This window comes from Echinops telfairi, unplaced genomic scaffold (genome assembly GCF_000313985.2).
Source record: "Echinops telfairi isolate 266 unplaced genomic scaffold, ASM31398v2 ScPeMD7_7468;HRSCAF=8506_0, whole genome shotgun sequence".
Lineage (NCBI taxonomy): Eukaryota > Metazoa > Chordata > Mammalia > Afrosoricida > Tenrecidae > Echinops > Echinops telfairi.
In genome coordinates this window covers 69151912-69174520 of record NW_022111369.1, presented here as the reverse complement: position 1 = coordinate 69174520, position 22609 = coordinate 69151912, and the positions used below count along the sequence as shown (strand labels likewise).

Below are 22609 nucleotides of genomic sequence, written 5' to 3'. Positions count from 1 at the left end.
AATCCTGAAAACAGACTTCTGACTTGGGGGAAAGGGCTTGGCACCTCATCAGACTTGATCGGAAAAAATATATAAGAGTCAGCAGACAGACCTGGAACTATCGATTGTTTTGGGTTTTTTTTTTTCTTATTTTGTTTTTCTTTTTTGTTTTGCCCTATGTCTATCTATATAAGCTACGCAGGATAAACAATCCCTAGGAGAAAACAATGGCCATCTAGCTGAGAAACAATAAAGTCCACATGGAAGAAGCACACCAGCCTACCCCGACACTATCACTGAAGACAAAACGGGTGCATAAGCAAATGCAGTGAAGAAAGCTGATGGTGCATGGCTATCAAAAGATATAGAATCTGGGGTCTTATAGGCTGGAAGATAAACAAGGGGCCTTCTAACTGAGAAACAGCAAAGCCCATATGGAAGAAGCACACCAGTCTGTGATATCACAAGGTGTCGAAGGGATCAGGTATCAGGCATCAAAGACAAAAAAAAAAAAAAATCATAGCATTGGGAATGAGGGGGAGTGCAGAATGGGGACCCAGCGCCCATCTCTGGGCAATTGGATATCCCTTTGCAGAAGGGGCCACGGGGAGGAGATGAGCCAGTCAGGGTGCGGTGTAGCAATGATGAAATATACAATTTTCCTCTACTTCTTGAATGCTTTCTCCACCCCCACTATCATGATCCCAATTCTACCTTACAAATACGGCTGGACCAGAGGATGTACACTGGTACAGATAGGAACTGGAAACAGGGAATACAGGACAGATGAACCCCTCAGGACCAGTGGTGAGAGTCGCAATACTGGGCGGGTGGAAGGAAGGTGAGGGAGAAAGGAGGAATGGATTACAAGGATCTACATATAACCTCCTCCCTGTGGGATGGACAGCGGAGAAGAGGGTGAAGGGAGATGTCAGATGGTGTAAAATATGACAGAATAATAATTTATAAATTATCAAGGGTTCATGGGGAAGAAGGGACTGGGGAGGGAGGGGAAAAATGAGGAGCTGATACCAAGGGCTCAAGTAAAAAGCAAATGTTTTGAGAATGATGAGGGACACAAATGTACAAAAGTGCTTGACACAATGGATGGATGTATGGATTGTAATGAGTTGTATGAGCCCCCAATAAAATGATTTAAAAAAAAATAAAGAACGAAAACTAAAATCTTTAAAGAAAAAGTGCCATGGACTGCTAGAAGAACAAATGTGCTTTGGAATAAGTATAGATAGAATGCCCTTAGATGCAAGAGTGGGAAGACTTCATCTCGTGTAGTGTGGACACGCTACCAGGAGAGAGCAGGCTCTGGAACAGGACAGCGTGCTTGGTCAAGTAGAAGATCAGCAAAAATGAGGAAGACCCTTTGAGGTGGACTGACGCAGTGGCTGCAACAAAAGGTGCAAATGTAACAATTGTGAACATGCTGCTGGACTGGACAGTGTTTCATTCCGTTGTACACAGGGTCATATGTGTCAGAGTCAACTGGAAGGCACCTAACAACCACACAAGTTGGAACGGGCTCAATGGTAGTAACGTTGGTTCGGGTAAAAAAAATGTTTAATGAACTCTTGTGGCACACTATGGCACAGACTAAGGATTGCATTACAGTTCAAACCCCCTCGTTGCTCCACAGGCAAGAGGTGAGGGAGTTCACTTTCATAAAGATTTACATCCAGTGACTCAAGCCAAATGCAATGCCATCAACTCAACGATGACTCGTAGTCACCCTAGGAAGAGGATAGAACTGCCCCTGTGAGTTCTTGATCCATAACTCTTTACAGGAGTAGAAAGCTTCATCTTTCTTCTGGGGAGTGGCTGGTGGTTTCCAGCTGCTGACCTTGTGGTTAGCAGCCCAGAGTGTAACTTGTTATGCCACGAGGGCTCCTCAGCCAGTCACTTACTGTCTCATATTCTAACCATGGATTACTGAGCATCCTCTCTCTCACTTCCTTCTCACTTTTCCCTTTTCATTTTGCATCCCCGCTTTCACTTCCTCCCTCTAATATACCAGTTCCCAGGTACGAAGAAGGTAGATTAGGCCATTTATCAAATCAGAAAAGTTTTCTATTTTTTCATTCAGCCCACTTCTTAAAAACCAAGTCATGATATTCTCCATTGCCTCATAAGCATGTGAACGTTGGACATTGATTAAGGAAGAATGAAGACGAATCGATGCATTTGGATTGCAGTGCTGGAGAAGAATATTGAAAGTACCGTGGACTGCTAAAAGGACAAACCAATCTGTCTTGGAAGAAGTACTTCCAGAGTGCTCCTTAGAGACAAGGATGGCAAGACTCTGTCTTCCATACTTTGAACGTATTGTCAGGAGAGACCGTTCCCTGGCATCATGTTTGGTAAAGGGGAAGGCCAGCAAAAAGTAGCAAGGGCCTCCACAAGATGGACTGACGCAGTGGCTGTATCAATGGGCTGAGGTGGAGGAACAACTGGGAGGATGGCGCAGGATTGTGCAGTGCTTTGTTGTGCATAGAGTAGTTGTGGGTCAGAACTGACACAGTGGCACTAACACCACCAACACTAGAAACTGTTTCTCACTAGAACATTTGCTTAACCTGAAAATGCATGATAACTTCACACCTAGACTCTTTCAATTTATCCAGACTAGACCAATGGCAATAGTTCCCTGCCTCTTCTAATTCATCGGTCTTTTTCTCTTATCTAGTTCCTGGGAACCGCTGACCCTTTACTTCATCTCTCAAGTCATATTTCAAACCAACAACTTGTAAATATTTAAAAATCCAAAAAAGAAATCCATAATACACCCAGTCATTCTTCTCTAGTTTACTGATAGTGTACATGGCTGTTTCTTTACTTGACAACTTGACTCCCAATATCCACAGCTTTCATTTCAGGGGGACCCACACTGATGAGATAAGCCATGCCGTTTCTTCAGTAGGAAAAGATTAGATTTGCGATTTCTGACTTGCTTTGATTTGGGGGAATAGACAGGTTAAATGGGGAGAATGCTCAGGGCTATACCAAATCCCAACCCATTACCATTAGTCAATTCTGCCACATAGCAACCTTGTAGGAGAGAATAGAATTGCTCCACAGGGTTCCCAAAACTGTAACTCTTTATGGGAACACCCGGGAGTTTATGCTGATGGAGCAGAGCACCTAGTCCTGGAATGGTGCTGCTGGAGAGCAAGCAGGTGATGGTCGAACAAAACCCATTCCAAGAAAAGGTTTGAGCTTTGCGTCTTCTGACAGCAAATGTCTGCTAAAAGCTACTGATGGCAAGAAGAAGATCCATCCCAGAAGGATTTAACATAGAGGCCTCCCTGAATGAACTGAACCTTACCTTGAAGCTGCCTGCACCCTTGGACTGAGGGCTGGGTACTTGGATGGGAGAGGAAACAGAGTGGCCACCCAAGGATTATGGAACTGGAGGTCATTGAACCTTGGAATGGGTTTGGGGCTTCCTTTAAATCCTATCCCCAACTTAAGAACAATCAGTTCTCACATCATGGCCCAGCTCATGAAATGATTACTGAAGATAAGGGTGCTATAGCAAAGTGTGGTGAAGCAAGCAGATGGTGCCCAGCTATCAATCTGAAGAATGTCTGGGATCTTAAAGGCTTTTAGTCGGACAAGCAGCAATCTGAGTAAGGAGTCAACAAAGCCCACATGGAAGAAGCATATCAACCTGTGTGATCCAAAGATGACAATTACAAAATTTGAATATGGTGAAGGGAAAGTATCAGAGCTAAAATTATCAATACCCAATTTGTAGAAGGCTATGGGAGCCCAAAAACCATCCCCAGAGTATCTAGTCAAACTGAGCCACTGGCAGATCTGCTGTAGCCATAGACAAAAGTCTCAAACAGCCTTACTATCAGGGAGAGACCATTGTAATCCTGATTATGCTTGATCGAACTCGACATGTGGCCAGACAACCTCCCTATGCACCCAACCTGAGTTGGTTCTGGATGCAAGTATTTCTTACTTGTTCCATGACAGAAATATCTTCCCTGGCTTTTTGAATGTTGATGGGGGTTTTTTCTTTCTTTCTTTCTTACTCATTATTTTTATCTTGGTCTTTATATTATTATTATTTTATCCTTATCACTTTATTTAGATTTTGTTTTTTATTGATGCACAGGAGGAGTGGATACATAATGATAATAACTGATAGAGGGTTGATAGGGATGCGGGGGGGTGGGGGGTGAGTGATAAGGAGGGAAAGGGGATTTCAGGAATAAAAAGTGAAGACAGGAGTGGGGAGGGAGCACTTGAACTGACTGTGATTGCACAACTCATTTTAAAAGTGATTTAACCATGGGGGGGTCAATTCTAAAATTGATATGGTAATGATTGCATCATTCTCCTTAATATGATTGAACTATTGAACTACTGAATTGTTGATATGTAAATTATGTGCCCATAAAACTGTTATAAAAAAAGTGAAGGGAAATGGGAAATAAAATAGTTATATGTTTTTATTTAAAAATAATACTACTGTAAACCACATGTTAAATATCCTTCAGATCAATTAAACGCATAATAAACCATATATATTAAAATAAAATCTTTATGGCAGCACATTGACAGGTCTTTTACCCATGGAGTAACTAGTGGGTTAGAACTGCTGCACTTGAGGTTAGCAGTCCACTGCTTTGCAGTGAAACAGCCACTAGTAGACACTCAGGTCTCCCGTGAGACAAAAATAACTCTGCTCAATGTTCGCATCTCACATCAGTCCTTGTACTAGGCCATACCAGTCTCTCAAGGACCAGTTCTCAAATATTTAATATATTTTGGACCCAGATATCTCACTAGATCACTGTGGGGATCCCACCTATGCAACAAACTGTCAGAGTTCCACCGCTCAGATAATAAAAACAGGGAAATCTATAACTCCCTCTGACAAGTCTTTGCTAAATACCCACTAGTAACCAATCTACTCAAAGCACCTATTCATAAAAAAAATGAAAAATGTTAATGCTCTCATATCTATATGTGGTTTACATTTAGTGGGCCATCAAAATCACATAGAATCAGTTGAATCTTAGCTTGATTGGTTGTTTGGTTGGTTGATCGATCAATTGATTGATTGATTGATTGATTCAAGCAAAGCTTGGTCCTGAAATATAAGGAGTCCTGGTACAGTCGTGGGTTACTCAATGGACTGCTAACCACAAGGCTGCAGTTCAAAACTGCCAGCCACTCCACAGGAGAAAGATGAGGCTTTCTACTCCCACAAAGAGTTTGTTTCAGAAACCCTATGGGGTCACCATGAGTCAAAATAGATTTGATCCCTTTGAGTTTGGGCCTGAAATATTTAGGCAACAGAAATAGAGCTAATAAGATTATCCCACAAAGCAATGTTTAATGAAGTGGAGTTTATTCAAGTCATGTTTTCTGGGAATAAAAGTGAATCGTAATAAGCAAACAAAAAGCAGGTGGAAAAATATAGCTTGTCCTCCATCTCTCCCCTCAGGTCCACATGCTCTGCACCTGTCTGTTTCTTTCATCCTGGGGTGATCGTAATCTTCTGTTTATTTTGCTAATGTAACTCAATCCAAGTACATGTAGTTCACTCAGATTGTCCTCTAAAAAATCGGTGTTCTTTCTCATCTCAAAAAGGAAAGGAAAGGAAGTATGTGTGTGTGTGTGTGTGTGTGTGTGTGTGTGTCCTGTGAGGCCTGGTGGTGGTGGTGGTGGTTAAAAAGCAAGTTTGGACTTCCTCTTTGCACAGTTGCCTTTTCCCCTAACTCAGGGAGAGCTCACTTTGTTTGACACTGCATACAGTGACATCAAACTACGTACCAAAGAGAGGTTATGATGGATAAGAAGCCCCCTAAGCCGGCCCCTCGCAGGATCTTCCAGGAAAGGTTAAAGATTACTGCTCTACCCTTGTACTTTGAAGGTTTTTTATTAGTTAAGCGGCCAGAATACCAGGTAAGTATATAGATATTAACATTAAATCAGACGCTTCTGCTTCATATAAAATGTATTTCATAGTGATGTAATGCGATAAGGCAGCTCCACGTTTCTGTTGGGATTAAACTTTCCCTTCTCTTCTGGGAGCTCAGATAATATGATTCTAATTCTGCTTGCTTTAACTGTAATACATGTGTGCATAATTGGGCTGTAACAAGTCTCTGGAAAAGTTCCATTATTATAAAAAAAAAAAAAAAGTTCCATTATCTTTTAGTTCTATTTTCCACAGAATTTTTGAAATCCTCAGGTGTGTGTGTTTGTATATGTACATAAATATATGATTCAAATTAGCATGAAAAAGTTTAAAGGATAAAATTGAGACTGCTTACCACTCTGATAGGAATGGTAATGGATCCAGCAATGCTTTGTGCTATTTTACATGGGGTTGCTAGGAGCTTGAGGCTCACTCCATGGCAGCTAATGACACTAGCTATCCTGAAACACTGCTCAGGGTCACCTTAAAAATAATATTTAGGATACTATGTATGAGCTTAGTTTTATCCTGGCTGTTGCATACACTAATCCACATAAATCCTTTTGTTCTAAGCAAATTTACAAAATGTTCCATCTTTTTAAATGTCAACAATTAAAACTATAATTGGCTAAAATCAGTTCTTTAAAAATAGCAATTTTAGCTAATTTTGAAATGAATGAGAACAATACACATGAATGTGCTTGTTACTAAGATAATTGTTTTAATTTTATGAAAATTTGGATATAATAAAGCTAGAGCTTTTAAGTCTTTTCTGATATGAAATTTTTCATAATAATAAAATATCATCTGAGGATATATTAAACATATAGAAATGTGTGTGAAAACATCTACAATGCATATTTTTATTTCTTGTGTGCATCATTAGGTCATTTACTATTTGAGAATGAAAATTTGGTGATCTGAACTGTGTTGTGGGTAACCAACATGTACTAATAATATTGTCAGTTACTACTTTGGGCACATGATTAGAAAAGATCAATCCTGGGAAAAGGACATCCTCTTTGTTAAAGTAGAAAAATGGACTCATACATGCCAGACTGTGAGGCTAGTGAAGGGTCAGGCAGTGACTTGCTCTAGTTTACGTAGGGCCACCATGAGTGGAAGACAACTGGACAGCAACTAGCAACAACACTGGAATCTGTTTTGGTTGACCACCCAGCTTAATCTTAGATTACTTTTTGTAAAAAGTGCCATCCTGACATCACAAATTCATCAGATTGGCAAACTGACAGGAGAGAGGAGTAGGGAAGGGAACATTTTCTTAGTTGAAATTTACATTTCATTATTCTTCTAATGCTGCCCAAAGTATTTAAATAAGGGTTACAGAATCAGCTTTCTTATTATTATTAAACACTTTTATTGGGGGCTCTTACATCTCTTATCCCAATCCATACATTCATCCAGTGTGTCAAGCACATTTGCACATATGCTGCCATCATCATTTTCAAAACATCCTCTTCCCACTGGAGCCCCTGATATCAGCTTCTCATTTCTTCCTGCTACCTTCCCCTCACACCCTCCCTCACGAACCCTTGATAGATTATTATTTTCATATCTTACATCGTCCTCCATCGCCCCTCACCCACCTTTCCGTTGTTTGTCTCCCTGGGAAGAGGTTATACAGGTTGATCCTTGTGATGGATTAATCAGATTTCTTTTAATGTTTAAAGAACTCATGCCATTGGTATGGGTAGCAGAATGAAGAATTTTAGAATTCTAATAACATGGGCCTTTAACTACCGGTGTGCCACTTACAGTTCATGATCTTGTGCAAGTTTCTATCTTCCTGAGACTCAATGTCCTTAATTATAAAATGGGAAGAATGTTATTTGCCTCCCAAAGTCCAATGCCTGGAATATATTAGGTATACAATCAATTGACTTATTCAAACAATTTTATCGAGTGTCTCCTATGTGCTCCCTCCGTTCTAGAGATACAAACATGAAGAAGACTTAGTAAGTTTCTCTTCAAGAGGGTCACTGTTTAATAGGGGTGACTGACATGATTGCTTCTCCTTAGCTTCCTTAGAAACTATGCTTTGAAATAGAAGGAATAAACTATAGGTATATGTATTTCTGATGTAATAAATTTGTCCATTTGGATTCATACCAAAGGTTCTATTTACATGAGAGAGGAGAAAGCAAGAGAACAAAAATAATGTCAACTTATAGGTGGTTTCAAGGATTTAAAAGGATAACATATGCAACACCTGATTCAAAGTTCTTCCTATTTTATTATTAAGCATATGCTTATCAACATAATCCGTTTTGAGCCCACAAGCCATATGGCGTAAAGGAGAGCTATGATGACAGAATTTGATGATATGAATAAAAGTTAAGGAAAATAAGTGTGATTTCTAAGGACGCAGCAGCAACATGTCAAGGAGCCTTTGAAAGGAAAGTGGCCCTCAGCATAGAGGAAAGTCACAGCTGTAGAAAGATGGACACAGCACAACTGATGAGTTACCTGCTCTATAAAAGGGCATTTTCACATTGAAAGCTGTTTTGGTTTGAGCTCTTTTTGTACCATTAACAATCAAGAAATTTGCTTCAAGAAAATGTTCCATAAACATACACAGAAACCATTGCATGCAATTACAGACAGGCCCAGGTCAAGAACCTATGACTGACCAGGAAATTTTCATTGATACTATCCCAAAGCCAACCCACTGCCATGCAGTCAGTTCTGGTTCATAGTGAGACTGCCGAGTGTCTGAGGCTTTGAAATCGCCACAGCAGTAGCCAGGCTCAGTTTTCTCCCTGGAAGTGCTGGTGAGTTTAATCCCAGCCCTTTCCGTTAGCAGCCCAGCACTTACTCCGCAGCACCACAGTACAGAAGCTATGAAATGCCACAGTGAGGGACCAAAACCACTCTCATTATAAATGGTGAAGTGTTATATTTTTTTAATTGTTTGAAAATGAGAGACTTTTGGCAGTTTCTCACAGTTCTCTTAATTGGCGGTGTGCTGAAGTTAAAAATAGTGTGTGTGAAATGTCTTCTTGTTAACCTGATCATAAAGACACAGTCATCATACCCATCTTAAAATAACATTTCTTTGATTAGTCTTCTGCTTGCCTCTAATTCTTTAGGAAAACTTCAGCGTTGTCTCAGTTGTGTTTTCCAGCACTGTGGGCTATTTCAGTAACATCCACAGTTTGCAAAATCACACTCCTTTTAAGAAAACACTCTGAGAACAGATTCCTGACAGAAGACTATTCATTTATATAGCTATTATATGTGTGTTCCTGCAATAATGCTCCATGTAAATCATTATATATATGCAACAAAGAAATGAATAAGGGATCTTAGTGGCACGATAGCTAAGCACTCAACTGCTAACCCTAAAGGTTGGTAGTTCCAACCTACTAGGAGGTCTCTGAGGAAATTTTGGCAATCTGCTCCCGGAAAGATTGCTATTGTTACATGCTGTTGTGTAGATTCTGATTCAGAGCAACCCTTGTGAACAAGTAGAACTGGCCCATAAGGATTCTGAGCCTATAAGCTTTCCATATTTCTCCCAAGGAACCGCTGGTGAGTTTGAGGCACAGAGCTTTAAACTAGCAGACATGCTCCGCTACTGAGGCTCCTCTCCATAAACACCGTAGCCAACAAAACCCTATGAAACAATTCTCCTCTGCTCGTGGAGGCAATGTGAACCCAAATTGACTTGTGGGCATCTAACAACAACAACAACAACAAAGGGTTTTTAAAGAGGAATGAATGAAATCATGTATCCAAGATATGAGTCATTGTTCGCAGCACTGTGTCCAATAAACTCATACATTTTAAAAGAAATTAAGAAAGCGCAAATGCAGAATCCAGACTGCTTGGGGTCATGACTACTGGATGAAAACCTACGAAACGATTGACGTGAACTAACCTTTAAACGCTGAACTAAACATAGCACTTCAAGTCACCGCCTTGGTTCAATTGTTTGCAATTTTGTGTATTTTGTGGTTTAGAATACATATGCGCAGCAACATAACAAATACACCACCAGCTCAGCAGTGTCTACATGCACCACTTAGTGACAGTGCGTGCGATTGTGCAGACTTCTTCTTCTTCTTCCTTTGTTGAGTTGTAACTCCCAGTTAGCATAAATTCACTGCCCCCTATTGTTTTTGTCAATTTGATCCACTATAAACCAAATCAAGTTAATTCTAACTTACGGAAATTCTAGAAGACAGAATAGAATGGTGCCTTTGGGTTTCTGAGGCTATAAATCTATGGGAGCAGAAAGCCTCAGAGCGGCTACTGGGTTTGAACTGTTGACCTTCCAGGTAGCAGACCAATTGGTAACCCACTAGACCACTGGGCTCTTTTGTTAGTCCATAGATAGTTCTTTAAAAAGCACAGTGCTGAAGACAGATCTTCTTTACTTGTTAAGCTAAACTATTGTTTGGTTTTGAAGCCCCAAAGACTTCTCTCCTGAAAATTCTGTGGAGCCCGCTACTCTGACTCCCATGAGGTCACTAGGAGGGGAAATCTCCATATTAACTGGATTGGGGTTTTGTTTGTTTGTTTGTTTGTTTACTTACTTTGGAACATTGGAACATGCTGTGAAAAGCCTGAAATTGAGAAATATGAGAAATGCCCCCCAAGAAAATTTGAATTTTCTGTAAATTTTCTGTAAAATTCTGTAATCATAGGTCAAATCTCAGAAAATTCAAGTATTTTTCAAAAGCAGCAGTCACTTGCTTTGTTGCAGAAATTGCAAACAATGACATGAAACAAAATGTGCACGAATTGTTGGATGGAAAATTAATTTGCTCTGTAACAATCTTCACCCAACTCACAGTTAAAGATGAAAGGGGAAGGTGTGGGGGAGAGGGAGGGATCAGTCACTCTCACGGTTTTACAGATCATTTATCTGATCATAGAGACAGTATATATTATAGCTGCTTGGATCAATTTCTAAATCTAGTTTTCTATCTGTTTAGGAAACTACAGAAGGGTAATTGATAGAGGTTAATTATTCTGGTCTACTAAATACCTTCCCATTCACATACCTTATTTTTATGTGCTGCTATCAAGTCTGTTGTGATTGGTAACAACCCTCTACAGTAAAGGAGAACTGCACCACAGGATTTCTTTATGGGAGCAGGCTTTTCAGGTCTTTACTTCCATGAAATGGCTCATGGGTTCAAATCACCAACTTTTCAGTTAACAGTTGAGCATTTCAACCCTTATGCAACACATAATCCTATTGTAAAAGATCTATTATTTTAGATCCTTCTACTACCACGTACCCATAAAAATTACCATGTGGAAGAAATACATAATGAAAATGCAAAATAGTTATCAATGATTTGAGTGATAAAGTGTTTCTGTTTTTCCCCCCAGTGGTTACCATTAATTGGATACCTGCTATGTTGTAGGCCCTAATACCTAGCATACATGCCCTGTTAGTACATCCAATCCCCCTACGACTCTATGAAGCAATGACTCCTGTCTAGTCTCCCTTCTTCAATGAAAGGGCTTAAAAAGATTCGGGAAAATGGAATAAGAATAATAATGGAATATTCTACACACATTTGAAGCCTCCTCATATTCTTGTTCTCTTAACAGTGAAGATCCACACCAAATTCCGCCATACAGTCGATGCCAACTCATAACAACCCTGTAGGACAGGGTAAACCTCCCCTGTGAGCTTCCAAGACTCTACCTGTTAATAGAAAGCTCCGTCTTTCTGCCAAGGAGCAGTAGCTGGTGGCTTGGAACTGCTGTGCTTTCGGATCACAGCTCAACACATAACCACCACACCACCAGGGCTCCCTCATCCAATATCCACAGTACTCTTTATTAGTACTACTTTTGCTTCTATTTAAAACTCAGTGGAATCTTTGTACTTTCACAGAGTTGTACCACCATCACTATTACCTAATTCTAGGACACTTTCATAAGGACTCAAAAATAAACCCCTGAGCAGTCCTTCCATATTTTCCTACTCTATTTAGATGTTTATACTCATTTGTTGAATAACTAGTTGAAAATGAAGGAATTACACATGCAGATCTACTTGTTCCCTTAAATTATTGAATAAGTCTATAAATAAGCAAGGAGTCCCTGACCAGTACCAATGGCTACGTATTAGTGGAACTGACTCAGAAATGGCTCCAAAGGAAGGTCTGGCAATTTGCTGCCTAAAGATCGCGAGTTTGAGACCGCATGGAGCACAGTTCGACTCTGCACGCTTGGACGCACCATGAATTGGCATTGACATGAAAGCACTAAGAGCAATCACAGTAAACAAATGGTCTCAATTTTAAGGCCACAACCGTACTGAAGCGCTACCCCAGACTTAAACAGCAATGAGCCTCCTTTCACTGAGGCCCTTTGTTATGAGCAGGAAACAGAGCAAAACACCTGTACTTTCCAGATAAGCTGAGCTGAGAGAGAACAGGAAGAAGCTGTGCTGAGCATACTGTCTTCCCCAAGTTCACCCACTAGATACTCAGCAGAGGAGATCCTTCCCTCTGTGCAGACTGGACAGGATTAGAGGGTGGGGGGAAAGCACCAATGAGACCACGTAAAGCGCAGTGCACTTTGCATCTTACATGAGAAGAAATGAAGAAAAGGCTTCCGCTGTTGCTGATAGTAAGCTGTGCCCTTTTGTCTTTATAAATTGCTTAACTCTGAGATGTGTCAGTTAGATACAAATCTGGATTTAAGGAAACAGTAAACGTCTTTACCTAGTTTTCGAATTGCTCCTTTTGAGGCCATCTATTGGCTTGGCTTACAATCAGATGCTGTTTTGAATTAGTTTTTCTTTTCTTATGGTAATTGGTTCTTGGTTCAGAAGCATTAACTACTTCTCAATGGGGAACTAGGTTTTAGAAAGACCACTGTACTTGGACAAAGAAACACTACCTTATGGTAGATTACTGCAGTAACACTACCAATGGCTTCTGGATTCACTGGCCTGTTCTCTTGAAATGTGAATTTTCTGGCCCTCATGCGAAGAGTTTAGTCTTCTTTTCTATCCTTTGGCCATGAGATATGCTTTGGTAAATATAACCCAAGTAGAAGCTTGGGTAAGGCTTGCACATTAGGGATTGTGCTCTCTTCCTCCGAGAAATCTTTCTGCCACTATGTGAACAAGTTGAGGCTGGCTTAACCTTGTGTTTGAGAAATATAGTGTTTGAGAAACCATATGGAGGAAGGCCCTAGTTGTTCCAATGTTCCTAGGCATTCCAGTATTCCTGAATTCAAGACAAGTAAGTGAAGCCAGCCTAGATTATTTAGCTTCAGTTAAGTATAGCCAGACCAGAAGAACCAGTTCGTTAGCTACCACATGGTGACAAATAGAACACATTTCCTGTTTTACTGCACTAGCTTTTAGAAGGACTTGTTATACTAACCACCCAACTGCCACCAAGTCCAGTCTTATTCACAGTAAGCTATTGCACAGGGTAGAAAAGCACCCTAGGGTTTTGAGGCTATAAATCTTTTGGAGAGAAATAGCCTCATCTCTCCAGTGCAGAACTGTTGGTGGTTTGAATTACCAACATTGTGGTGACGTTTTTGGCTACAAACTAAATTCACTGCCATCAAGAGGATTCTGATTAATAGTGACTATGTACAGGTTTCTCGACTATAAATCTTTAAGAAGTTAGATAGCTTCACCTTTCTTTCATCAAGTAGTTGGTGAATTTGAACCCTAACCTTGCAGCTAACGACCCAATGCCTAACTGACAGCACCACCAAGGCTTCAGTATCTTACTAGATACCACAAACTATGAAGATACAGGGAGAGCATGTACAAAGACAATTGCTGTCATTAAAAAATGCACTTAATCCTGAGTTTCCAGGAGACATGATAAATCAAAGTGAAATTGATTATAGAGTTTTATTATTTGAGAGAGTGTATACAATCTGAAGAGGTATGTTGTGTAGGGAATTACTTGATAAGGCTCTTTTAGTCAAAATAGTTGTAATCCCCACCAAATGACAGGATTGCATGCAAATAAGACATATGGAAGTCTAATGAAAAGATTGATCAATTTGTCATCCGGCTGGATTTAAAATGAGCCATTTCAGAAACTGAGATGGAAGAGGGGGATCTCATGATTATCAAGGAAGAAAAGCCAGGAGTAGAGCACATCCTTTGGACCCTGAGTTTTCTTGCAAGCGGAACCTTCTCAATCCAGGAGACGTAGGATCGTGACAGTGGAGGAGTGGCAGAGAATGAGCAGAAGAACCAAGAGCTTGAGGGTGAGATGGAGTGATGGGGTTCAGGTCAATGGAATGCACAAAGCGGAGTGCCGTCAGCAAAAGGCTTGCTTGCAGAGCATGGTGCTTGCAGGCACTTAATTGTAGGTTGAGGAGGGTTAAGTTTGGAGACTCTTGGAGCTGGAGCAGAGCACCAGGCTTAGGCTTTTGCTGGAGTCAAGTGTTTGGGGGCATTGTCAACAGCGCTAAAGGAACTTTGCAACACTTCCTGAGCAGGACAGTAGCCAAGGGCCACATGGCTGAGAGGCTGAGGACTAGAGAGACTAAGCAGGCACAACTGTAAAACGTCCTCTTGAGTAGAAGAACTGTACCCTGCACATAGTTTATCCTGATTTGTAACTTTTCAACTTCCTTAATAAATCGCATAATCATGAGTATTATTCATGAGTTTCTGTGTGAATAGACAGATGGTGCCAGAATTGGTACAGAAGGATGGAGGTAGGGCTGATCTCTGACACAGACTCAGCCTTGGGCTAATGTAGCGTTTGATTCTCCTCCTCCCTTGTGAAGTCAAAAAAGACAAGATGTGCCGTTCTTACAAGGCTTAAAAAGAATTGTTTTGCTGGTAACCTTAATGATCAAACATTATGTAAGAATTCAGCTTATCCAGGGGTCCTGGAGGCATCGTGATAATGCCTTCGGTTGCTAACTGCAAGGTCAGAAGTTTGAAACCACTGGCTGCTCCATGAGAGAAAGGCAAGACTATCGATTCTCGTAAAGAGTTACAGTCTCAGAAACCCACAGAGCAGTTCTGCCCTGTGCTGTAGGGTCACTGAGGCAGAAATGACTTGATGGCAGTGAGGGGTCACCCAGGACAATGGACATAACCTAGTCCATAAAGACAATAGTCTGCAGACTACTTTGGTGAGTAGTGATTGAGGTCTTAATAAAGCTTATGGGTGGCCATCTAAGACTCAACAATATATCTCTTTCCATCCAGAGCAAAAAGAGTGAAGAAATCAAACCCTCAAAGAAATAATTAGTTCAAAAGACTAGTGGATCATGTCAACTGCAGCCTCCACTAAACGCTGATGAGAAAGTCTAAATCTAAACCAGCTATCACAATAGTTGATCCTGAGTAGATGAGAAAACAAAATTCAAATTTATACGTAAGACCTAACTTACTGGTCTGATGGAGTCTAGTGGAACCCCAGAGACTATGGTCTTTAGACACCCTTCAAAGTTGGAACTGAACTGAATTCCTGAAGACTACTTTATAGACAGGCCTATACAGTCAACAATAATACCAAAGAGGAAAATGAATTTCAGAGCAGTCAAGTATCTAAGACAATAAGGATACCATTGGCAAGTTCAGAAGGCAGGTAGGGACACGATAGACGGGTGAGTGGAAACCAAAAGCGGAGGGTGGCAGGGAGAAGGCCGTCACGTTGAGGGCTAGCACCCAAGGTCACCAAAGAAGTTGTGTGAAAATTGTTGAATAGGAAACGAATTGCTCTGTAAACTTTTACCTAAATCACAAGAAAGTGCTACTTTTTAAAATGCAGTCATGTGAATGTAATAACTAAGTCATTGCTATCTGAGTGAAATTTTAATTTCAAGAATCAATGATAACAGTGTCAAGTAGTTTATATCAATTTCTCATATATCCTTGTAATAACAATAATATTGACTTTTCATGGGACTCAAACTATGAGCCAAACCCTAATTAGTGCTCTACTTGTGTTAAGTCGTTCATTTCAATTGTCCTTCAACGTATATATTATATACTTCTCCTATTATGACCCCTTAAATTGTTCATTTTGTCGGTGTAAGCTTCCTCTAAAAGTGCATAAAAGGTCAAATACCTGAAACTACTGGGGAAAGCTTTGGGAAATGAAAACAAATAGAATTGCAACCTCATTACAAATTATATGCTAAAATAATTTTGAAGAAGATTAAATAATTAAATGTAAGAATCATATAACATGAACATTTAAATGACCTCAGGATGAAGAACCATTTCATATGAAACAAGTAATTAATAAAGTCACAAAGGAAATAATCGGCAGGAAAATGTTTACATGTACACTAACAAAATATGCTTCTAATTTTTTTCCTACAGGAATTTAAACATTATTGGACAGAGCTGAGAGGAACTACACTTTTCTTTTATAGCGACAAAAAAAGTACAATAGTAAGTAGATAATACATTTAGCTGATTCAATATTTTTCCCACTATACACTTGCCACATGGTCTATTGTTTACTTTGAACTGTCTACCTAATGAAGATGGTCTAGTGAAACAAATTAAAATAGGAAAATTCAAATCTCTAAAAGCTGCTAATTTTGAAAAGACATATGTTACAGTTCCTTAGATAACTCAGAAAGAAGCTACGAAATCATGCTTTTCTCTTGGCATTCTTTTCCTTCTGACCCAGCAATAAAAACTCCATTTGAACATAAATTGTTTGGTACCAGGTTATAACCTAACTTCCCCCTACTTTATCTTGTTGTCGTCTGCAACTATATTCTGAAATGAAGAAGATAATTTCAAGAGCATCATACAATATATTACAAATGATTATTTTTTAAATCCTTGCAAATGTGTAGAATGGGTACTATTTTAATCCCTGCTTTATAGAACAGTCTAATGGAAGGGCTAAAAAATCGCACCAAACCATACAACTAATAAGAAGAGTTCTTCCTGTTGAGGCCATATTCTTAATCATTAAACCAAGAAGAGTTTGTTACGATGAAATACCATGGAATTGCCATTTCCCAATGTTGATAAAGGGAAATGCAGTCGTGTGGGAAATTTGGGGCAGTAGTTTTAGGAGAAAGCACAGGGCCAGAGCAGGTAACAAATGTTGATATTTACCCAAATATCCAAAAACCAAACAAAGTTCACTGCTGAGTCCATTCTGACTCATACTGGCCCTATAGGACAGGGTGGAAATGGCCCCTGGTTTTTGTGACGGAATAATCTACAGGAGTAGAAAGTTTCAGGAGTGGCTGGTGGTTTCAAACTGCTGACCTTGCAATTAGCAGCTGAATTTCGATGATTCCCTGGAAGGAGATGCAAGCATCAGAAAGCAACTCGACTAGATGTTATTTAAAGCTCTTTTCAAACTACAATTAAAGTGGTAAGCCAAAAGTTATTATTTCTTTTTGTGTAAGCACTCAATCAATTTAAGGCATTCTATCTAAATCTAACACCTCACTACCTCTGTTGCTTCCTTCATTGTATCAGCAAAACTCACTCAGCTTGATCTAGACAATCTATAAGAAAAAGATCCTTATTCTAAAAACTTAATGAAAAAAGTTTACCTCCTTTGCTTAGACTTCTCCATTTTCAGTTGTTCTTTGTTCATTAAATAGGTCAACCTAATGCACCTTCAACCTTGTCATTGTAGAAACAACGCCATAAATTATGTATGTATTTGTTTTTTAATATCCTATATTATTCAGAAAAATAAAACGAGAATTTCTAGAAAGCAGCAACATAAGTTAAACTGGTATAAATGTTATCCACAGGTTTTCAATGAACGATTTTTCTAAAGCAGATCACCAGGCCTTTCTTCTGAGGGCCCTGTGAGTAGACTTGATCTTCTAGTCTTTTCATTTAGCAGCTGAATTTATTTACCAGTTTCATCACCCAAGATTTCACACTGGGCATAACAGAAAGAAAAAAAGAGATAAAAAGAAGAAGGCTTTTTAGCTCAAGAGGCTAATTTAGCTTAAATTATACTATAAACATCCTACTAAGTTTATTTCAAGAGATTTTAATCTTTCTAGAACAGTGGTTCTCAACCTTCCTAATGCCAAGACCCTTTAATACAGTTCCTCAAAAAATTATTTTTGTTGCTACTTCATCACTGTAATTTTCTACTGTTATGAATCGGGCAAGCCCTGTGAAAGGGTCATTTAACCCCAAAGGGGTTACGACCCACAGGTTGAGAACTGCTGTTCTAGAAGGTAAGTCTGGCCAGTGGCATACAGATCAATTTATATATATCAATTACTCAGAAGAAATCTTTCTAAGTTCTTGACCATACAGAATCTTAAAAATATGATCCTTCTAATCAGTGTTGTGTGGTAAATGTGTAACAACTGCCTCTCTGACAAAAATATAAATATTGATACATATATTGTACATAAACTTATAAATATTACCAAACAGATAAGGAAAGTTTGGCATACAATTAAAAAACTAATAAAATATACAGTACTCTTTGTTGTAACTTCTATATAGTCAACTGATTCTCTGACAATGATCTTTAGCAGACTCTTGCAAAAGTACAGATTTGCAGCTCAGTCATGATTTGACAAATGGAGTTGTATTCTAATTACTGTTTGCCTAGTACACTTGTCATAAAATACAATATATGAGAATGCTACCTAATATTTATTTATAATAATGTATCAGCAGAGCGTAAAGCAATGATCGTGTATTCAGAATGTCATGGGTTCATCGATGACATGAGCAATTTCTTTGTTGAATTAGATATTAAGTTCTGAATGAATGTCTTCTCTCTTTGGAGTTGATTTACATTTACTCCTTCAGTTCCTTAAGTCTGGGCCAGGGGCTGGCAAATGATGGCCATCGGGCTAAATTTGATCCCTGACTTGATTTTCATAAAGTCTATGCAAGTGTTTCCCAAAGTGGGTGATACTGCTCCCTGGGAAGCACCGGAATGATCTAGGGGGGCTTTGATAAGCAAATACCTATACTTTATCCTGGATTATGGGCTATCGTACAAAAGTTTGAGCTCACAATGGTTTTCACAGTTTTAAACAGTTGTTTTCTTTTTAAAAAATGCGGCAGAGCCTGTTTGTGGTTCACACAACCTAAAATAGCTACTCTAGGGCCATTTGGTAAACACTTTGCTGACTTCTGGGGACAACCAACAAAATAAGAAGCAGGCTTTGGTTTGCAATGTTTGCCAGTTTCCATTGTGTAAAAATTTCCACCAGGGTTTATTTAGAAATTGGATAATAGAATTTTGCAAGACCAAGATTTATCCATGAAAAACACCTTTTTTCATAAATAAGGATTATAAATGTGGCCTTCCTGGACTGAATACATATGAATAGCATTGACTACATCTGTGGGAAAAGAGGACAGAGATGCTCACTATCTTCAGTTGGGACAGGGTCAGGGGCCCATTGTGGGACAGATCATTAATTGCTTGGATGCAAGTAGAAGAGGAAAACACAAGAGCCAAAGAATGACCTTAAGTATATTCCACCGGAATTTAAAGAGCGTCTCAAGAAAAGATGTGTCCAGACAAGTAGTGGGATGACATCAATGACCCCATGCACAAAGAAAATAAGAGGCTATTGGAAAGACCAAAAGAAGCAACTGACATGGATATCAGAAGAGACTATGAACTGTACTTTCAAATTCTTCTAGAGTAGCGAACGTAATAGGAGAAATGATGTAATGACAGAACTGAAGATTGCAAAGGGTGTTTTGAGAAGGGAAATACAGATGTGTAAAAAATATTTGGAGTTATAAAACCCAAAAAAGAAAACTGAAAGACCTGAAGTACAAATTCAACTCAAGTAACAATATTAAGAATCCTATGCGCAGCATATTGAATGACACAGGAAGTATAAAAGAAAATGAAAGGAATACATATAAGCCTATACCAGAAAGTTGGTCAGTGTTCAACTATTCTGTAGGTACGATATGATCAAGGTACTGAAGGAAAAGGTTCTAGCTGCAGTGAAAGCATTGCCTAAAAAAAAACTCCACAAGTTGAGACGGTGCCTGCTATCCGATAAAATAGTATCTGGGTCTAAAGGCTTGTTTCCAAACAAGCAGCCATCTGAGTGACAGCTCAACTAAATCCACATGGAAGAGGTACACCAACATCAGTGGCAGAAGGATTGTAAATCATGCAATCCAAAGCCAAAGGACAGAATAGTATCAGAGCCTAACTTGTGAGAATCTGGTTTGCAGAACACTATGGATGACAGTGGGAGCCAAGATACATTTGTGAGATTTACCCAGGAAATAAACCTCCATGATTTCCCTCTCTCCATCATAGAGGGGGAAGGAAAGCGGTTATCAAATAAAGTGTGTTGGAAAGATGACTCCAGAAGATCAAAATGAGAAGCCTACCTGAACAGTTAAAACTCGGTCAGTTGATCCCCCCTCTGATGCACATGAAACTCGATCTGCTTTTCAACAAGTTCTGTATTTTTTGTTTGTTTGTACATATTTGGGTTTATCTCAGATGTGTTATGTCATTGGGGTTGCCTTTTCATTACATGTTTTTTTTTATTTTTCAGTATATGGAACCCAGGGTTGATGAATTTACAGGGACACCAAGTAGAATAAGGGTTTGGGAAGGTGTGGTGGTGGGGTAAAAGGGGGACCATGTCAAGGGGTTCAAGAAGACAATAAATGTTTTGAAACTGATTGTGATAGCAATTGTGCAATACTGCTTGATGTGATTGAACTGTGGAATGATATATCTTTATTAACTCACCCAAAAATGGTTTAAAAAACCCAACCAACTGAAATGTTTCACAAAGTAATGCAGCACTAGACCCACCCAGAAGTCTATGCCAAGAGATTTGGAAGGCAGCTTTCTGGCCAATCAACTCGAAGAGGATCCATATTTGTGTTCATTGCAAAGAAAAGTGATCCACAATGGATGGATGGATGAATTGTGATAAGAGCTGTAAGAGCCCCCATAAAATGATTTTAAAAAATAAAAGTGATCCAACAAAATGAAAGAATTATCAAACGATATCATTACTATCACATGAAAATAAAATTTTGAATTATAAACATAATTAAAAAATGGTTGCCGTGGTACATCAACAGGGAATTGCCGGAAATTCAATCTGCTCTCAGAAAAGAGGAATGAGGATATCATTGTTGATATCAGATGAATCTTGGCTAAAATCAGAGAGTATTAGACGATGCTTTATTTACAATGCAAAGGCATTTGCGTTTTTTGTGGAGCGTAACAAATCACGGATATAATTGGGGAGAATTGAAATTTCAGAATACTTAACTGTGTTCATGAAAAATCCGTTCAAAGGGCCCAGAGGCAGTACTTTTGACTCGAACAAAGAGATATTGTGAGACTTATAAGCAAGAAGGTGTCCATCAGGGTTGTATCCTTTCACCATGCTTGTTCAATCTGTATGCTGAGCAAATAGAGAAGCTGGAAAGGAGCGCTAGTGGTGTTGCAGGACTGCTAACCACAAGATTAGTAGTTCAAACCCACCAGCTTCTCTGAGGGAGAAAAATGAGGTTATCTGCTCCTCTAAGGATTATCAGCCTTCGAAACCCTATTAGGGTCACTATAAGTTGCAATTGACTCAATGGCAGTGGGCTTGGCTTTGTTTGTTTGCTGGACTGTATGAAGAAGAATGTGGCATCAAAATTGGAGATAGAGCCATTACAAAGTTGCAATGTGCATATGTTACCACCTTGCTTGCTGAAAGCGAAAACGACTTGAAACACTAACGAAGATCAAAGCCTTCAATGTGGGTTACGCACATAAAGAAAACAAACTTCAAAACGGAATGAAAACCATCATCAATATAAATGGAGAAAATATTGAGATTGTCAAGGATTTAATTTTACCTGGATCGTGGAAGCATTAGAGAAACCTGTGGTGGTTATATAATCATTTGTCAATTTGAGAGGATTAAGAGTGAAGGCGTGGAGTCTAGCTTGTCAATCAGGTCACACCCAATGAGGCCTCTTTGTGGGCATGGCCTTCTCCTGAGGATTCTAGGAACTCTGGTATTCCTCCTTGGAAGTGGGAGACACACACTCTCTCTCTGCTCACTCCCTGCGAGATATTCCTGTGGAGAAGACACATGGAGAGAGGCTGATGGAGCTAGACCCCTGGAGCTGTAGAAGCCACGTGGAGAACGCTGCCAGCGCTGAGATGTTTACAACACCACAGGATCCACTTTCCACCCACTGGCCTGTGATCTTCCTGCATTCAGCATCATTACATGTGTTTTGTGAGTCTGAAGAGGACTTTATAGGTTGGAATCAGACATATGGGCTAATACTGGGCTTATGGACTTTATCTGGACTGGGTTGGGATGTTTTCTTAACGTTCAATTGATCTTGTATATAAAGATCTTTCCTACACACATATTTGTCTATGAATTTGTTTCTCTAGTCCACCCTGACTAACACAAACCAAATAATAAATTATATTGAGAAAACCTGCCACAAAAGAACACCTGAAAGGGTTAAGAAGCAAAGATGTTACCTTGGGGACTAAGGTGCACTGAACCCAAGTCATGGATGGCATTTGCAGGGGCCTCATATGAATGTGAAAATTGGACAATGAGTAAGGGAGACTGGAAAATAATTTATGCCTCTGGATTATGGTGTTGGTGAAGAATTTGAAATAAGCCATGGACTTCCAGAAGGAATAAATCTGTCTTATAAGTATAACCTAACAACAAATGTGACATAATTGGACATGCTGTTGGGAA

The 22609-nt window shown here is 39.4% G+C and overlaps 1 protein-coding gene across 1 annotated transcript in view; it reads left to right on the top strand.

Moving 5' to 3' along the window:
• The first annotated feature begins 5796 nt into the window (after positions 1–5796).
• Positions 5797–22609, top strand: part of STAP1 (signal transducing adaptor family member 1) — a 49072-nt gene continuing 32259 nt past the window's right edge. The window contains exons 1-2 of the mRNA XM_004706293.2: positions 5797–5916; positions 16248–16319. Of these exons, the coding sequence (XP_004706350.2) occupies positions 5797–5916; positions 16248–16319 (192 nt within the window). The remainder of the gene's footprint in view (positions 5917–16247; positions 16320–22609) is intronic.